Source organism: Panthera uncia (genome assembly GCF_023721935.1).
Source record: "Panthera uncia isolate 11264 chromosome A1 unlocalized genomic scaffold, Puncia_PCG_1.0 HiC_scaffold_16, whole genome shotgun sequence".
NCBI lineage: Eukaryota > Metazoa > Chordata > Mammalia > Carnivora > Felidae > Panthera > Panthera uncia.
This window is the reverse complement of record NW_026057576.1, coordinates 5,500,102-5,517,436: the sequence shown is the minus strand read 5'-3', so window position 1 is coordinate 5,517,436 and position 17,335 is coordinate 5,500,102. Positions and strand designations below refer to the sequence as shown.

Here is a 17,335-nt window from a genome sequence, read left to right as displayed (position 1 = left end):
TGCCGATGGGCTAATCTTGTGAGTGTGTTTTTCTTGGTCTGGAGCCTGAGAGAAAGAGCAGAGTGGATGTCTCTAAGGCAACTAGGGCAAGAGATTGTCATTGAAAATGAGCCAGCCAAGGTGTAAAAGAATCACTCTTTTGTCCCTCCTCAGTCAGGGGAGCAGAGGTGTTTGTCAGAGTTAACAGCTATGAATTTTGCTTGGGGCGGGACAGCACGGTGAGCCGCCCCTCTTTTCTGCCCCCTTTCGTTTTGTAGCTTCCGAACACTGTGCTGGCCAACGTGGCCTTTTATTCCTGTCGAAGACTGCATCCTGGTTTGCCACAGTCATACCCAACAAGCTAAGGGAGAGCTTCAAACAGAGTGCTAGTGGAGGCCTGGCAGTCAATCAAGCTCATGTAATATCAAAGCAAATGGGTACTGTCGGACAACAGCATTCTGTTGGGATGCTAAAAAAAATAAACAAATGAAGAATACCACCCATCGGGTAGAGTGTTCCAGGGCTATTCCTTTTGGAGATACTTCTTAATATATCATCATGGGGGGGATCTCGGACTCTCACCTCTACAACCCCGTGGAAACTCTTGTAGCCATCCTCCTCACCCTTAAGGATGGGAAAATGGCTAGGGTGAGACTAAATAATCTCTCCCAAGGCTACAGTTAGACCAACAACTGCCTAGAGCCAACGGAGAACCAGCAACAAAGCCAACCGAGGTATGCCTTCCCTTGTTAGCGGGGAGGGCTTTATTTTCACTCTCTCTATCACTACTGTATTTGCTAACACAAGCATTTGCACGAAGAAAGTATTTAACGAATGTGATGGGGGACGCCATCCTTGAACCTGACCTGACAAACTCATTTCTTTGCCAGGTTATTATTTTGGGTTCTGCTTAACCAAATTCCCCCCCCCCCCCCCCCGTTCGCCATTTTTATGGATCCCAGGAGATGAAGTCTACATTTCAAATGCTGAGGCAAAATCACTCCTTGAATTACTTTGGGACAATGGCCCTCGGTAGTAATCCAGATGCCAGCTGAAACGTGTGCACTTCCTTCACATGGTCAAGGCGAAAGGCTACCTCATCCTACAGCGGAGTTTTGCAAACATTCTACCCAACTTGTGGTCTAAGACAGAAACTCCTAGGAAGAGAAATACGATAGAAGATTCTCTTCAAAAAAGGAAATAAAGGGTCATTGTTGTAACAAATGGAGATTACAGACGATAGTTTTCTTTAAAAAAATTCAGTCTTAGCGCCTGTCATATGTACATCTATATGCATTTTCAGACATTTGTTGCTCATACTCACTTTTTTTTTCATTATTCACCGCTTCTTGACAAGTTATCACTGATTTTCACTGCCAGCTCCCTACAGCAAGACCTGAAGCCTTGTCAGGGGAAAGGAAACGTCAACAGAGTTCCCAGCCATGCTCTGCCAAAACTCAGCTTCACGTTTGAGGATGTTACTCCACGAATGTTAAAGCAACAGCACCTCCTTTCTCCAAAGCACGGGTTTTGTATGCTCTACGATTTCCCCCGAGATGATCACATTTTGGGGAGATGGGAGAACATAACGCTGGTCGAGAAGCCCTGAACAGTTTGCGCAGAGACAGGATGGACACATCAGCCACATCCCCAAATGATGACAAAGCCCATTCTGATCAGCAACCAAGTGCTAATCCAGACAGCCAAGCAGAAATGGCTGGCTTATTCTGTTCTCCTATCCTGCCCGCTTAATGTGCACTTGCCACAGCCTCCCTTGCTGGCCCGTGCGAGTGTGCAGTGGAACTCAAAACTCAGTGCATAGAACGGCCAGTCTTTTCTTTCTGCGGAGTCAGCCGGAATGGACGTGGACTCAAATTTAAGAGTCGGCAGTCTGTGCATAACCCCAGACCGAGGCTGGGCCTCAGTGGATGCTGCTACTTTAGCCCAATCAGGAACAGGCCCCGTAGTGCTGACCAAGTATGACCTGCCAGCCTGTATGTCACTTACCATGTGGCAGAGTGACAAGTCCCATGTGGCATCTCCACTGAGCTGACAGCCAGAGTATGCAACTTACTCCAGTCCACCCTGCTCCCTGGGGAGGGGCTGTGTGTGACACTCTGACCTCGATTTTGAAGACAGGACAAATGACACAGCCCCCGAGTTGGCCGCGGCTAAATACTACACACTGCACATAGTGACAGCTGTTCCTCCTCGAAGCCCAATTTAGTCATTTGGCTACCAGACGGCGTAACCACATAAGAGAACAGAAAGGTATCCCATCTCATGGTTTCTTCTGTGTGCATGTTTCATACTTGCAAAGACTGCTTAGTCCCATTTTCAAAAGAATTGGAAAATATACTAAAATCTCAGAAAATCTGAACTGCATTTTAATGTAAAAAATAAAATAAAAAACCAAAAGCCCAAACAAAACACACACACACACACACACACACACACACACACACACACACCCCGTAATTCACAAATCTAATTTGGAAGGCTTCAAGTGAAAGAAAGAACTAAGTATCTGACAAAGAATGAGTTTGAGTTCCCCTTTCCAGACAGGCTTAGTTCCAAATGAAACCAAACAGTCAGGATGCCTAACGCACATTCAATTCAAACTTTCATTCCTCCTATGTATTTAGGACCTCATCTCTCTGGGTGTCCAATAAAGACATTTACCTTGGTCTGTTGTGTTAACTACAGGCACATTTTGTGGGCTGGGGGGCGCAATTCCTGCGTGACAGTCCTCCGGTGATTCATGTCACCGGGTGTTCTAGTATTTAAAAATGGTTTACCATCCTGGGGAAGGAGGAAGGGCCATTTTCTAAGCCTCACGGCATTCCGCTTCCCCGTAAGCCCTCTCTGAATCCTGGTCATGCCATAAGTAAAGGATTAGTTTTCTTAGTCAAAGCAAATCATACTCTCAGTTATTACAATGCCCAATAAGATGTGGATGTTCCAAAAATAAAGGATAAGGAAGCAAAGTGCACTATTGTTTTATTTCCCCATTTAGCACAGCCATCCCCAGAGAAGCACTGTGCCATTTTAAGCAGTAACAGCTGCCCAGAAGTATTTATGTGAAGCCATCCAAAAATCTGGTTTGGCAACCAAAGCGGAGAGGAGAGGAACATGCCTCCAGGCTGGCCATTTATTAAGGGCTCCAGGTGCTGACATTCATGCCTGAGGGCTCACAAGTTCCGTCCAAATTTAGAAGGTGGCACTGCGCAGTTTGCAAAGTCAGTGACTCAGCGCTTCTCTTCCTTGCCTTAGATTCAGGACACTTTACTTTCCGGGAGGTGCCCGTATATATCACACCGACTCGATAAGGAAGGAACCCTCATCCCTATAGAAAAGGGCGTTTCCTTGAAACGTGTAGAATTCTTTTCAACGAAAACTGCCTGTCAAGGTCTTGTTTCGCCTCCTGTATGCATGAGGCAGATCATCACGGCCGCCTGGGCTTCCGGGCTTGATTCCGGTTTCCACTGAGACTGGGCTAAAATGTCCCCCCGCGCCCTCATCCCCGCGTCTCTGTGTCCTTGCCTCTTGCTTTCTCCTTTGATGGCTTTCTTCCTCCACCAGCCTCAGGGTCCCTTACTCTCCCACTGGGTTCCCTCATTCTCTCCGATTTCAGAGTGGCAGAGTGACAGGGGCGTCTCTTCTCCGGGGAGACACGCTATAAATTCAGTGGTTTCCCAGCAGCGAAAACGCAAAATGTGCTCCCAACTCCCAAGAGAACAAGCGTGGGTCTGGCTTAAATGGGTGCCAAAGGTCCAGTGGCCTGGAGGTTGGGGAGTGAGCGCCGAGAGCCTCACCGGAGCAGGCTGGCGGAGGCGTTCTGCCACCCCCGACCCCGCAGGCTTCCCTGTCCTCGGAAGGAGGCAGACAGACGCTCAGGATACATGCGGGGTATGTTTTCTTTTCTGGAGTTACGGGAGGGAAAGGGCGGTGTGGAAGAGGGGATTTCTCGCATCGGTAACCTGAATCTGTGCGAGAGCAAGAAACAGTGCGGATTTCGGTTGGTTGCCCACCAGCGGCCATGCACCGAGCACCGCGGCCAGCCATGCAGAAGGTCGGAGACGGGAAGCCCGCCGGGCCACAGGGGGCACCTGCGAAGGGTGCAGGGGAATCCTGGAACGCCGACCCGGCCGCCCTGCCGGGCCGGTGGAGCGCATTACGGTAGGCGTCCTCAGGCTTACCACCCTGATGGACGTTTTTGCGATTTCACCGCAGTCGAGAAGTTTACGCCGACGTCATACAAACCAAAGAGGAATCAAAGCCAGACGCCGGCCTGCCCCGAATGCAGCTTCCGTGAGTTACCGCGACAGGAAGCGAGCGCGCCCCCGCTCCCATTCCACGAGCCGGGCATGGCACCCTCTTGCCTTTCTCCCAGGACCGCTAGCACTGATGTTTACATGAAACGTAACGTTTTCCATTTCACGGCTCACAGAGCACAGCTGAATGCTTCGCAACAACGGGAACGGAAGTCGGGCCAAGCGCTGCGGACACACGGGAAGGGGAAGAGACGGCCTCCCCCGCGGGATCTACTGCAGGTTTGCGAGGGGCCGTGACTAACAAACCGGTTGGCTAAGGCCACGGAAATGTGTTTTATGGTGTTCTGGCTGCCGACGCCAGTCTCTTCGGGCAGAGATGGGATCACACCGGGCGCGACAAACCACGTCTCTTTCCTGGGACCCATCGGGACAACTCACGTCTTATTTCTTCCTGCATTTCTTCTTGGTGGTGTCGTAAGCACGGACGATTTCTTCCTGAGTGACAGCTCCATGCTCCTCTTGCGAGAAGGCGTACCCATCTGCAGGAGGAACACACGGGGACTGGTTGAGAGGAGAACTGGGGGACGGGGGGCCACCTGGGTTTAGAAGAAAATGCTCTTTTGGGACACGGGAGCTCAGTTTCGCCACACTGGGCTCACCGGCCCTGGGTAGGTGGGAGCCTGGGACGGACAGACCCGTGGCCCGGGAGGGAAACGTGGGCAGAGTGTGGGGCGGGGTGGGACGACGCCTGACCCAGCAGGGCCTGACTGGTTCTGGCCGCCACCGCCGCCGGGATGGGAAAGGCTCGGGGGCCGGCCTCGCCGCGGGGGAGCTCAGCCAGGGAAGCATAAACGGCAGGTCACTGGTCCATGTCTGCACTGTCCCAGCGCCAGCCGGGAGGCAAGGCCACCTGCCCTGCTCCAGAAGTGTCCCAATCTGCCTGAAGCTGGCAGGCTGGCCGGGGAGCACCCAGCAACGCCGGGAGCGAAGACTGGCGATGTGCGTGTGACGCTCGCGGCATTCCCGCCTTTCAAGCGGACTGATGCGGACTGGTAATAAGAAATTACAGTGTGTTTATTTTTGTGTACATAAAGAAAAAGATCACAAGATAAATTCCAGAGCCCCCAGGAAGGCTGGGTCTTACAATCAGTTCCGATAATAATAATACCACCAGCCCCAGCTTCCAACAATTATTAAGTGCTCTGTGCGTCAGGCCTGTTCTATGTATTATGCACGAATAGCTCATTTATTCCTCCCCCAAAGCCCTATGAGTTAGGTGACAGTATTCTTCCCATTTCACAGATGGGGAAACGGAGGAGCAGGGTGATTTCACAGACCTAGTGAGTGGCAGGGCTGGGAGCCAAACCCAGGCAGGACTTCTGCAGGACCCACACTCTCCTGCACCTCTGGTTCCAAGAGGGGTATAGCCTTCGAAAGCCCAGACTAGGTCCCTCCTTCCTAAAGGGTCCTTCCCACAGAAGGAGCGTCTACAAGACTGTCTCTGCTGGCTGACTCCTCTGGGTCAGGGGTATGGCGAAGTCCCACAGCTGGATTGGACGTTCTGACCAAAAGACAACGCGGTAAAACGTCTGACAATGGTCACTCCCATCCACCTGTGCGGACGACTTATCAACGGACATGTTAGTTCACGGCCACGTTCTCTAAGGGAGAAAAAGAAATCAGAAGTTGTGGCCGTGTATCACCTCGCGGGGGTGACTATTTTACTAAGACACTTGGCTCACAAAGGAGAGTTTCTGAACCGTAAGGACAGGTAAGAGCAACGCGTAGCCGTCTTCGTGGGGATGGTGCGCAGGGTGACTTTGTGCTCTGCGTAAACCAGACTCTCATAAAGCAGACTTTCTGAGCCTGGGCTGGCTTCCCGGCTCTCCCGGCCACCACCTGAGTAAACCCCAGGGCTCAGAAAGGACACCCTGGGAGGCCAGGGCTCTTCTGCACAGGTGGCCCGGGAGGCAGCTAAGGACATGGGCTGGAAAGCAGGGGCGGGTGGGAGTGCCGGGAGAACTAGGGAAGGATAAGAACCGAAGGGAATCTTCCACAGGGGGGGCTTTCTTCCCCTGGCTCACCTCCATCTCTAACAAAACCAAATCCGCAAACCAAAACATCACACCATGTGGCAGCTGGCGTGAGCCCCATCTTGCGGGGTCCAAGAGCAGGCGGGGTCCCTGGGCTGGAATGCAGGAGCGGGCCTGGGGAGGGAGGCCCTGGGGGCGCTGGGTGCAGGGCACTTGAACTTTCTCGTGCTGGCTTTCCACACAAGGAGGCTTCAGCGGCTTCACGGAACCTGAAGAGGAAATGCCTCCTCTCTCCTCCGTTCTTCTGATTTAGGTTTCCTCTGAGTGAGTTGCTTGACTGGTGAGGGCCAGGGGAGAGGAGACGTCCCTTGCCCAGCTTCCGAGGGGCGGCTCCCTCCCTCCCGGGTGCCGAGGCCCCTCCCGCACAAGGTGCTCTTTGTGCAGCTCTTTGACTGCAGTCTGGGACCAGACACCTTGCCGTGGGGTGTTTCAAAGCAAAATCTAGCCGATAACACCGTCTCCTCCGGTCACAAGGCTGTGTTCTGTGGTCAACTTGGATCCCTTTCACTCTCCGGTCTTTCAACAGGAACATTTCTAGTCAACATCCCGTGTTTGCCTGAGGGGGCCACGCAGCCCTCGTCGGTGGCCTGCCGTGACACCCCAGGCGCATGCTCGTCAACCCGGCAGAAGTGGCTCTGATCCCACGCAACGGGAGCGCCCTGTCAGTGCTCTTCCCGAGCCCGTCTGGTGGCGGGCAGGTGGCTCGTGAGCTCTCCACCCCGACGGCGGCTTTCTCACCTGCTCTGCCTCCATCTTGGATCCTGAGGCCCAGAGCCTGAGGCAAGGGATGGTTCTAGTCCTTGCGTGGCAGTAACGTGGCCACGGGGCCATGGGTTCTTTAAGCTCTCTGGGTCTTCTTAGTTGACCGTTCTGTAAAATAAAGGGCCTGGACCAGGTGAGGTCCAAGTGTCCTCAGAGCTCTCACCCTCCACATGGGTGCCAGGCGTTTCCATGGCGAACCACAGCCAGGCCACAGAACGCTCGTCTTCATTCAGGGCCGATTCACACTCGGCACCGCTGGAGGAAGCCTCTACCTCCATTCCAGAAAAGAACGGAGGCAGTCTCCACACTCCATCTGAGTAGAACAACTGCTACCCGTCTTTTCTGATGTGCTTTTTGGACGGGGGAGGTGCCTGGTGGAGAGGAAGAAACGAAGGGGACTTTTCGAGACACAGAAACGTTGTTTGGGAGTGTCCTTTCGGGAAAGTTATCTTAGCGTGTGGAATCGTCTGCTCCTTGCTCAAGTGCGAAGAGCAAAAGCCTTGTCTTACTTATTCTGTTTTTCATTCACATCCTGCCCATGCCTACTGGGACACAGACGTAGCTTGGAGCTGTAAGGCATCCTTGGCTTGTATTTGTCTCACTGGCACAAGGGCCTTCCGGCAGGATTACCCCTCCACTCCAGACTGGGAAGGGCTTCCAGGTGTCCATCGGAGAGGACCTTCTGGTCCAGTAGCACATCTCTCCTCCCAGGGTCAGCCGAGCGCCCAGAGGCCACTCCCCGAGGGCTTGTCCCGCAGTTCCCATGGGTTGCGTCTACCATCATGTTTCCAGAACCTGACCCACTAAGACCTTCTTCACTAGACTTTCTTGGCCTCAACAGAGACATGAAGTGAGCCGTGTAACTCAAGAAGGAATGGAGGGCGGCCTGGGAGGGCTACCCTGGGGCAGGGGTGTCCCCCTCCTATAGACAACAATATGGTCTTCTCAGAAACCAGGCCTGGCGGGAGCGAGGGCCGTGAGAGGAAAAGTGTTTAGTGGGGCCACAGGGACTATCACCACCCAACGAGCCTCTGCCCGCCCAGCCCGCACCCCTCACCCCAACAAAGATGCCCCATCAGGTCACCAGCTTCTGTCCGATGAACAAGTGGCCGCCATTTGCATCCAAATGGGGAGCTCAGAGGAAGCCTCCAACCCTTAGCCTCTCCCGATTTGCTCCATCTGTCAGGAAGTCCCGAGAGCCAGAAAGTAATGATGGGGCCGTGGGGAAAGCCCTGGATGGACCCCGCTCATAAACTTCCCCCGGCTGGCTTCCCACGGCATCTGCTCCTTAAATGCTCAGCCACAGCCAGAGTCTGGGGGCAGAACGGGGTAGGTGAGAGGAGTTGGAAGGGTAGGGGAGCATCTTCGTTGTTTGTGCTCTGATAGAACATTTGGTGAAACCCATAAAATCATGTCATTTTTAAAAAATTATTTTGGAATAAAACTCCCCTTAAGTAGCTCTGATAAAACAGCTTCATGAAAGTAGATGTTCCCTGAAAGCGACAGAAATGGGGGTAGCCCATCTGCGGATGACAAGGAAATTAGACTGTAGGAAAAATGCTGATCTCAGTTATCAATACCGCGTGTCGGTGGCCTGTAAGGAACTGAAAATCCCGCCAAGATGAGAGTTTTCCTTCCAGTTTCCTGGGAAGACAGGGCCAAGACAGCTGACGGACAGACCCAGGGCGGGCGAGCAGAGGCCAAGAGGAGAACGCAGACCTTCTCGCAGGCCAGGACCACTTCTCACAGCTCGATGGCCTTCTCTAGCTGTTACTGACAGAATGTTCTGTTACCGATCGGTTTCTTGCTATTAGTTGCTGGGTGTTTTTAAAACGTGCCGTGCTTTTAGAGGTCTTTTTTTTATTCCTTGTACTTGTTCCTTAGAATTTTCTTTTGTCCTTCAAAACACCGAGAGTTAAGAAAAACGTTTAACAGTTGCAGGATATTTTATGACTCTTCTGCAAACGTTCTTACTTGATCTTTGATCTCCATATATGCATCACATAGAGTCTTTCTCGGGTTATTCTGAAACATTTATTAGAGAAGCAGTGGGGCCTAGACATCATCATTTACAGAATCAGTATCCATTTTCTCTGTGCCTGCGACAGAGAGCTGCTTTACACACATCATCCTGAAGCCTCACAGAGGGTGTGTAAGACGTATATTACTATAATTCTTTTGTTCCCCCAGTGGAGGAAACAGAAGTTTAGAGAAATATGTAACTTGCCCAAAGTTACTCACCTAGTGGCAGAAAAAACCAGTAATACCTCACCTTTATTGGACTCCATAGTGTCAGGCACTGTTCTAGGCACTTGGTATAAACCATCTCATTTAATTCTCCCCCCGAACCCAGTTCTTACATCATCTCCATTTTACAGATGTAGAAACAGAGATGTAAGGTCACACAAAAAAAGTGACATTGCTGGGACAGGACCCCCAGGCAGTCCAGCTCCAGAAGCGGGACCCTGCAGACCTCGCTCTCTGGACCACGCCATCAAGCCTCCTGACTCAACCTCTCTCCTGGATCAGAGACACAATGGCTGTGACCCAGATCGCTGGGCCTTGCTCGCCAGTTACTGTAGAGACCTGAGCCTCTGCCGAGTGCTCTTGGGGAGGACACTGCCTGCTTCCTGGGGCAGGACGGGCGGCATGTGAGGCACCACAGGGAACTTGGTGTTCCATGTGGGAAAGTGAGGAGAGGGAGTCCATCCCTGTCCTTCTCTCTGTTGGAAAGTCTGTGAAGATCTGTTGATGGGTGGAGCTCAGGTGAGCCTGAAACAGACCCTCAATACCTGTTACTACGGACACAACAATTCTCCACTTCTCCTAAACCATTCCTGTTCCCTCCTGAACGCCTCGGGGAGAGAAAGGAAGCAAGAAACATGTCAGTTGAAGAGATGGTAAGTGATGTGCGAGAGAGGGGGTGCTGGGAGAAGAGGTGGGGTTCAGAGGGGCAGAAGCAGGTGACAGACGACAGGTGCCAACAGGCTTCGCCTGGGGGAAGGCAGGTGATGTCCCCTCCGGCCCAAGGAAACCTGTGCTAATAACACCTCTCAGCGGCGAGCCAACTGGCTGGATTGTTGAAATAGGCCTACAACCTCTGTGAGCTGTGCCACCTGTGTCTCTTTCGTGGCCTCCCACCCTTCCTCTGGGGTCTGGCACACCCCCACTGACCCCTGCCTGGGTCAGGTGCCTCCCCAGAAATCAGGCCTGGCCTCTGGTGTTGAGTGGGGACACCAGCGCTAGGGGCAGAGGCAGCCTTCCTGGGAAGAGAACAGAGATTTTTTTTTCCCCCGGTGATCGTCATTGTTTTAATTAACATGCTAGTATGAAATAAAAGACTGCACATGGCTATCTTTGGGGGAAATGATTTAAAAATCATGTCACTTGAGCCTTGGAACAAAAATCCTATTGGGAGGCTGACAGAAGGATCTCGAGCACATCAGGATTTTAAGTTTCAGGGTTCTGTCATTCAGGCATTTGATTGGGTCCCAGGGCACTACCTAGACTCCAGCTTACTCGCCCCGAGCCAAATGCACAAATCCCACGTCCAAATGTGGGGCTCTGGCTTGGCAAGCGTCTCCGTCCCTCTTAGCACCAGCATGCTTTCATGAAGCCTCCGCCTTCCTTGCGTCACTGGGGTCTGGCTGGCCGGAAGGGGGTGAGGGCTACTTACGGGGGACACACTGCTGGAGGGAGCCTCCTCGGAAGAGTGTGGGGGGCGTCTTCCTGCTGAGCCTCCTCAGTAGGCGGTCACGTTCATTCATCCTGCAGGTGGATCAAACGCGGTCAGTCCCGGTTCATGTGGATGCCTCTCAAAATGCCTCACCCAGTGACTTTAGGTTTCAAAATAAAAGAGACCGGGGGAAAAGGCTTCCTCATGTCAAGAAAAATGTCCCGTTTGGCCAGTAGCTCTATTATTTACAGTAGATGCTATCTCGACACCCTGAGTGCACTGCTCCCTCTTCTGAAAGGCGCTCTGTTTCCAGTCTGTCCTGTACGTAACGCCTCTGAACGCGGCCTGCCTCTTAATTGAAGTGCACCGCAAGTGCCCTTTCATACCAGGCACACCCTTGGCTTTCCAGAACACTTCTGCAAGCAGTGATCTGTTTCTATGGTAAATGCCTTAAAAGCCTTAGTCCCACCTGCAGCGGCCTCTCCCTGAGCAGGTAAAATGTACCAGGACGAGAGCCTCCCCGAGGTGCCTTGGGGCCCCCGCGAGAGACTGATTTCTTTCTGCACAACCTGATTGTTATTTTGAAAGTCAAGGTGAATTTTCTTGGAACACACGAGGATTAGGAGCTCTTCTCGCCTTTCCTGAAAGGGTTCCCTCCAAGGTTGCCACCGCTGTAAGGAAATACGGAGCGGTCCTCTGGGACAGCTTTTGTTTATTCTGATAAAGCAGAAGGGGGTGCTTTAAAGTTGCCCAGGTAGGCCAAAGGGCTTTGATTTCTCACCATTACGAGGTCACTTTGCTTGCCCCAGGAGGTTCCTGGTGTGTGGGAGTTTGCCAATGCCCTCTGATAATGGGCTGAACTGTGATCCCCCCACATTCTTACGTTGAAATCCTAACCCCCAGTAATCTCGGAATGGGACTGTATTTGGAGACAGGGTCTGTAAAGAGGCGATTAAGTTAAATGAGGTCGCTAGGGTGGGCTTAATCCAACATGACTGGTGTCCTCTTAAGGAGAGGAGATTAGGACCCAGACACACAGAAGGAAGACCATCTGAAGACAAGGAAGACAGCCATCTATCTACCAGCCAGTGGGAGAGACCTCAGAAGGAGCCAACACTGCCAACACCTTGATCTTGGACTTCCGGCCTCCAGAAGTGAGAAAACAAATTTCTGCTAAGTCACCCAGTCTGTGGTACTTTGTGATGGCAACCCTAGCAAACAAATACGCCCCGATCTGCCGTTTGTGGGAATGTGAGGGCACAGAAGTTGTTTGAGGAGCTGCGGCCACGGGCCATCCGAGTACATCCCCCCCATCCCACGTCTATGAGCCTCGAGCCTGAAGACCATGGTCTCCTGACAGGAGTCGACCTCACAGCGACTCAAGGGCCTTGAAGGAGGAGTGGGGCCCAAGGTATTCTCAGTAGTTCTCTGAGCTGAAGTTCCTTTTGCACTTGAGTTTCCAGAAGAGAACGCTTTCTGATTACGTCAGTTGAAAGGACGATGTTTGTTCATCACCAGTTGGAGGTGAGCCTCGGCTAGCTAAGCTTGGCAAAATGCATGATGGCTGATGAGGAAAAACACCTTTCCTATCCCTTGGCACCGGCTTTCCATTCTCTCATGGCCTTTTCTTCCACGGGCCAAGTTAATTTCACTGGGCTCTGCTGGGCAACAGCCCGGACAAGGCAGAGAGGAGCAGATACACGAGGAGGAGCCTATGAGTGCTCCCTGTGCTGGCTGCTTTTACGACGTGGGGGAGGAAATGAAGGGCCGTCCTCCCTGTGTGACCCAGCACTGGCCAGGATTCCTCCGTGGAAGGTGCTGCCTGGTGATGGGGCGAATGAGAACTTCACAGGACCATGCAAGTGGGAAGTCACACATCCCGGTCTCTCCCTGGGCAGGTGAGGAAACAGACTCAGCTGTAGCAAATACAAAGGTCACAGGATGCTCTGCTGGCAGTGTTCCTGCCCCTGCCTTTGGGCTCGACAGATGTCCCTATTTCCCTTGTGAAATGGTGCGTTCTTCTCGCTCTCTTTATAACAAGACACTCCAAACACATAGGGACTACTAGTACGGTGAATGTCCACCCACCGGCTCAGCTTTAGAAAATGGAGCTCCTCTGCTTGACCGCTTGACCCCTTGCTTTAGAGGGACCCATTCCGTCCTGAAGCCCTTCCTTCCACGTGGTGAAGGGTCCATAGGGCCAGCGGGACATGTCCACCCAGAGTCCACGCCTGTCCTCCACCCCAGGTATTTGGGACCCCAGAAGTTCCTGTTGAGTGACACCTCTCCAAGCTGGCACCCAAGGCCAAACTATCCTCCTAAAAGCAGACCTTAGAGCCAGCATTCACACTCCTAGGTCTGTGGGTGGCCAATGGGTGGGTTTTTGCATCGGATGGATAGTGATGCCCGAACTCATGCGTGTAAGTAAACCCCCTTGAGTGCGGGACCGAGCTGGGGTTGGGAGGGTGGGGGAGGGCACAGGGCAGCAAACTCTTCCCCATGCCACGACTTTCTGGCTCCAAAACTCCAGAGAATCTGGGAATCACAAAACACCACAGTCTTTATGAAGGTATATTAGTCAAGGTATATGGCTATTTGTTAGCTTGACTTACGACTTTCACATACTCAGACGTGGTACCTCATTTGCACTCCTGCACCAAGTCCTGTCCTGGTTGTGAGAATGACTTCAAAAAATTTTTTTAAGTTTGCTTATTTTTTTAGTAATCTCCACACCCAATGTGGGGCTCGAACTCACGCCCTGAGATCCAAGAGTCACATGCTCCTCCAACTGAGCCAGCCAGGCGCCCCGACTTCAAATGTGAACAAAAGAATAAAATTTCAAATACGAAGTCCGTTGCCCTCCTCCCAGACCCCATTATTCCCCCTCTCTTACAATAAATCAGAAATAGTCTTACATCTCTATTTCGTACTTTTGTTTTACGTATATATGCATCACAACTAACACTTCATCATGTTTTAAAATATATCTAAGGAGGGTCATTTATTTTCGGCTTCTCATGTATCACATTTTTCTTCACTCCCTTTCTCCTTTCTTACATTCTTTTTAATTATCTACTCATGTAGAGGACCAGTTCTTTGCAGATAGTCTTTTTCCTTCTAGATACTTTTATAATTACTCTGTCCTTGGTGTTCTGCAGTTTTGTTACGACACTTAGTACGACTAGATGTAGATTTATTTGTGTTTTCCAAAATATTTTGAGAGAGCGCGAGAGAGCATGTGAGTGGGGGAGGGGCAGAGAGGGAGAGAGAGAGCATCCCAAGCGGGCTCCACACCAACAGCATAGAGCCCCACGCAGGGCTCGAACTCACGAACTGGGAGATCATGACCTGAGCCGAAATCAAGAGTCCGAAGCTTAACCGACTGAGCCGTCCGGGCGCCCAAATGTGTTTTTAAATCCGCTCAGCTGCTGAGACCTGGAAAGTCACTACAACTCAGAAGTTTATCTTCATGTATGGAAAACACTTTGAATCCTGCCTGTCCCCAGTTCTCTGTTTTTTTCTTATCCAGGATCTTCTTATATATATAATCCTATCTTCCACATCTCTACGTCTCCTCTACGTTTTCCATTTCCTGTCTTTCTTTGGTTTTACCTGAACTATCATTAAACTGACTGGCATGCTTTAATTGAAATTAGAACCCTTCTCATGTCTACAAGAGTTTATTTATCTTCTAGATCCACCTGTTCTCACACACTATTTTACTCTTTCCACATCTTCTTTCCCCAGTATTTTATAGGTTTGTTCAGACATTCCTCGCATATCCAGTTCCTGGGGGTGTGGAGAGCCAATAAATGTCTGCAGTATTCCATGACCCACCGTCACTGTGGTTCATTTACTGTGTGTGCTCTAGTTACGAAGTCATGCTTCAGAATGATTTTCTTTTGCCTCTGCCAGGGTCCTGTGGGTTGCATCAATTTTTATATTATCTTAGCTTAGTTCCCATAGCATTGGGAAGAGTCTAAAACTGGACCTCATACATAAGCATGGGCTTCCAGTTTCTGGTGGGTAATTCTGTCTTCCCCATTGCTGCTTTGTCAATCTAGTGAGTAAAATGTTTCTCGTTTCTGTTTCATTAAAATAGCAGCCCTACAAAATCTGTAGCTTTATGCGTTGAGTTCTATCTCACTTGGGACTGAGGTTCTATCTCCTTTCCCTATATTAATCTCTGCACCTTCAGTCCCTGAGCCTTTCATGCAGTCTGATACCCCCTCTTCAGCTTTATCTCCCTCTTGGCCCACTGGCTTTTGTCTCTCCATTTTGGCACCTAGGTTTCTGTGTTCCACTTGAAGTTGATTATGTATTAAAAGGCTTTCTTTGTTCATATTTCACTGAGCATTTCTATGCATCTGGAAAAGTCCTGAGTCAGCTCAGTCTACCATATTGACTTTATCTGGTTTCTGTGAATAATTTATATTCCCCTGACCCAATTACTGGAAAACATTATGGCTACAAAACATGATCACAGAACTGTTCTTTCTCAAGCTTCGCTATCCTCAGAAACAACCTTTTCTGGAGACCCTTAAAGTGGCAGATGTGACAAAGGTTTAGGTGATGAAAAGGGTCTGAGAGCTCATAAAACACTCTAGTGGAGATGTTTGAGCCACTGGCTTCTCTATGTGCTCCAAAGTTGAAATGTCAAGTAATAGTACTTTCCCAATTTCCCATTTTCTTCTTTGCAGAAGAAAAAAGCATTATTACTGACAATTATTAAAACTTCTCAGGAAAGGGCACCTGGGTGGCTCAGTTGGTTAAGCGTCCGACTCTTGGTTTTGGCTCAGGTCATGATCTCACAGTTTTGTGGGTTGGAGCCCCACATCAGGCTCTGTGTTGGCAGCATGGAGCTTGCTTCTCTCTCCCTCTCTCTCTGCCCCTTCCCCACTCACACTGTCTCTCTCACGTAAATAAATAAACCTAAAAAAATGCTGAACAATAATGCTGAAAAAACTCAAGATAGAAAGGGATGATAATAACATTTGCCCTTTATGGTATTCTATCATCTATGCATATTTTGGAAGCTATATACTCACAAAGACATTGGAAAAAAGGTGAAGGAAACACAACCAAATATTTGGTCAATTTTGAGTAATGGGAAGAAAAGAAAAACGAAGTACAAATTAGTACAAGGAAAGACAATTTATATCTATGAGATCTTGGCTTAAAAAAGGAGAGAGAATCTTCAAGAAAACTCTGGCAAACTAAATCCAGTAGTGTAATAAAAGGATTACACACCATGATCAAATGGGATTTATCCCAGGAATGCAAGGCTGGTTCAACATACAAAAATCAATCAATACACCATACATTAATACAATGAAGGAAAAATATCATGTGATCATCTCAATTGGTGCAGACAGAGCATGTGACAAAACCAACACCCTTTCATAATAAAATTACTCAGCAACTGGGAATAGAAGGGAAATTCCTCAACACAACACATAAAGTCCTTTTCATTTATGAAAAACCCACAGCTAACATCATATTCAATGGTGAAAGACTGAAACCTAGCTCTCTATGACCGGGAACAAAACAAAGGAAGGCTGAATTCACCACTTCTATCTGATGAATTTGTTGGAAATTCTAATCAAAACAGGCAAAATTCCAACAGTCTTTTTTGCAGAAATGGAAAAAATTGTCCTAAGATCCACAGGGACCCCAAATTGCCAAAATAATCTTGAAACAAAAATTATGGGGCTCACACTTCCTGATTTTAAAACCTAACATAGGGGCGCCTGGGTGGCGCAGTCGGTTAAGCGTCCGACTTCAGCCAGGTCACGATCTCGCGGTCCGTGAGTTCGAGCCCCGCGTCAGGCTCTGGGCTGATGGCTCGGAGCCTGGAGCCTGTTTCCGATTCTGTGTCTCCCTCTCTCTCTGCCCCTCCCCCGTTCATGCTCTGTCTCTCTCTGTCCCAAAAATAAATAAAAAACGTTGAAAAAAAAAATTAAAAAAAAAAAAGAAAAAAAAACCCTAACATAAAGCTATGGTGGGGTGCCTGGGTGGCTCAGTTGGTTAAGCGTCCGACTTCAGTCTAGGTCATGAGCTCGTTTCCGAGTTCAAGCCCCGTGTTGTGCTCTGTGCTGACAGCTCAGAGCCTGGAGCCTGTTTCAGATTCTGCGTGTCTCTCTCTCTCTGCCCCTCCCCCACTCATGCTCTGTCTCTGTCTCTCTCTCAAAAATAAATAAAACATAAAAAAATTTTAAAGCTATGGTAATAAAAACAGTGTGGCACTGGCATAAAGATAGACACATAAATCAGTGTGATGTAATTAAGAGCCTAGACTTTTGGCTAAGTTACCAAGACCATTTAATGAGGAAAGAATAGTCTGTTCAGCAAATGGTGTTAGAACAACTGAATTTCTACATCAAAAGGATGAAGTTGGGCCCTTACCTGCAATCATACACAAAAGTGAACTAAAAACGGATCAAAGACTTACATATAAGAGTTAAAACTATATATATGCCTTAAAGAAAACACAAGAGTAAATCTTTATGACCTGGGATTTGGCAATGGGTTCATAGATATGAACCCAAAGC

The 17,335-nt window shown here is 49.8% G+C and overlaps 1 protein-coding gene across 1 annotated transcript in view; it reads right to left on the bottom strand.

Annotated features, from left to right (window-relative positions):
- Positions 1-3,200: 3,200 nt before the first annotated feature.
- Positions 3,201-17,335, bottom strand: part of LOC125934215 (phospholipid-transporting ATPase IB) — a 433,509-nt gene continuing 419,374 nt past the window's right edge. The window contains exons 36-37 of the mRNA XM_049647534.1: positions 10,785-10,876; positions 3,201-4,792 (exon numbers count right to left, since the gene is read on the bottom strand). Coding sequence (XP_049503491.1) covers positions 4,695-4,792; positions 10,785-10,876 — 190 coding nt within the window. The 3' untranslated portion in view covers positions 3,201-4,694. The remainder of the gene's footprint in view (positions 4,793-10,784; positions 10,877-17,335) is intronic.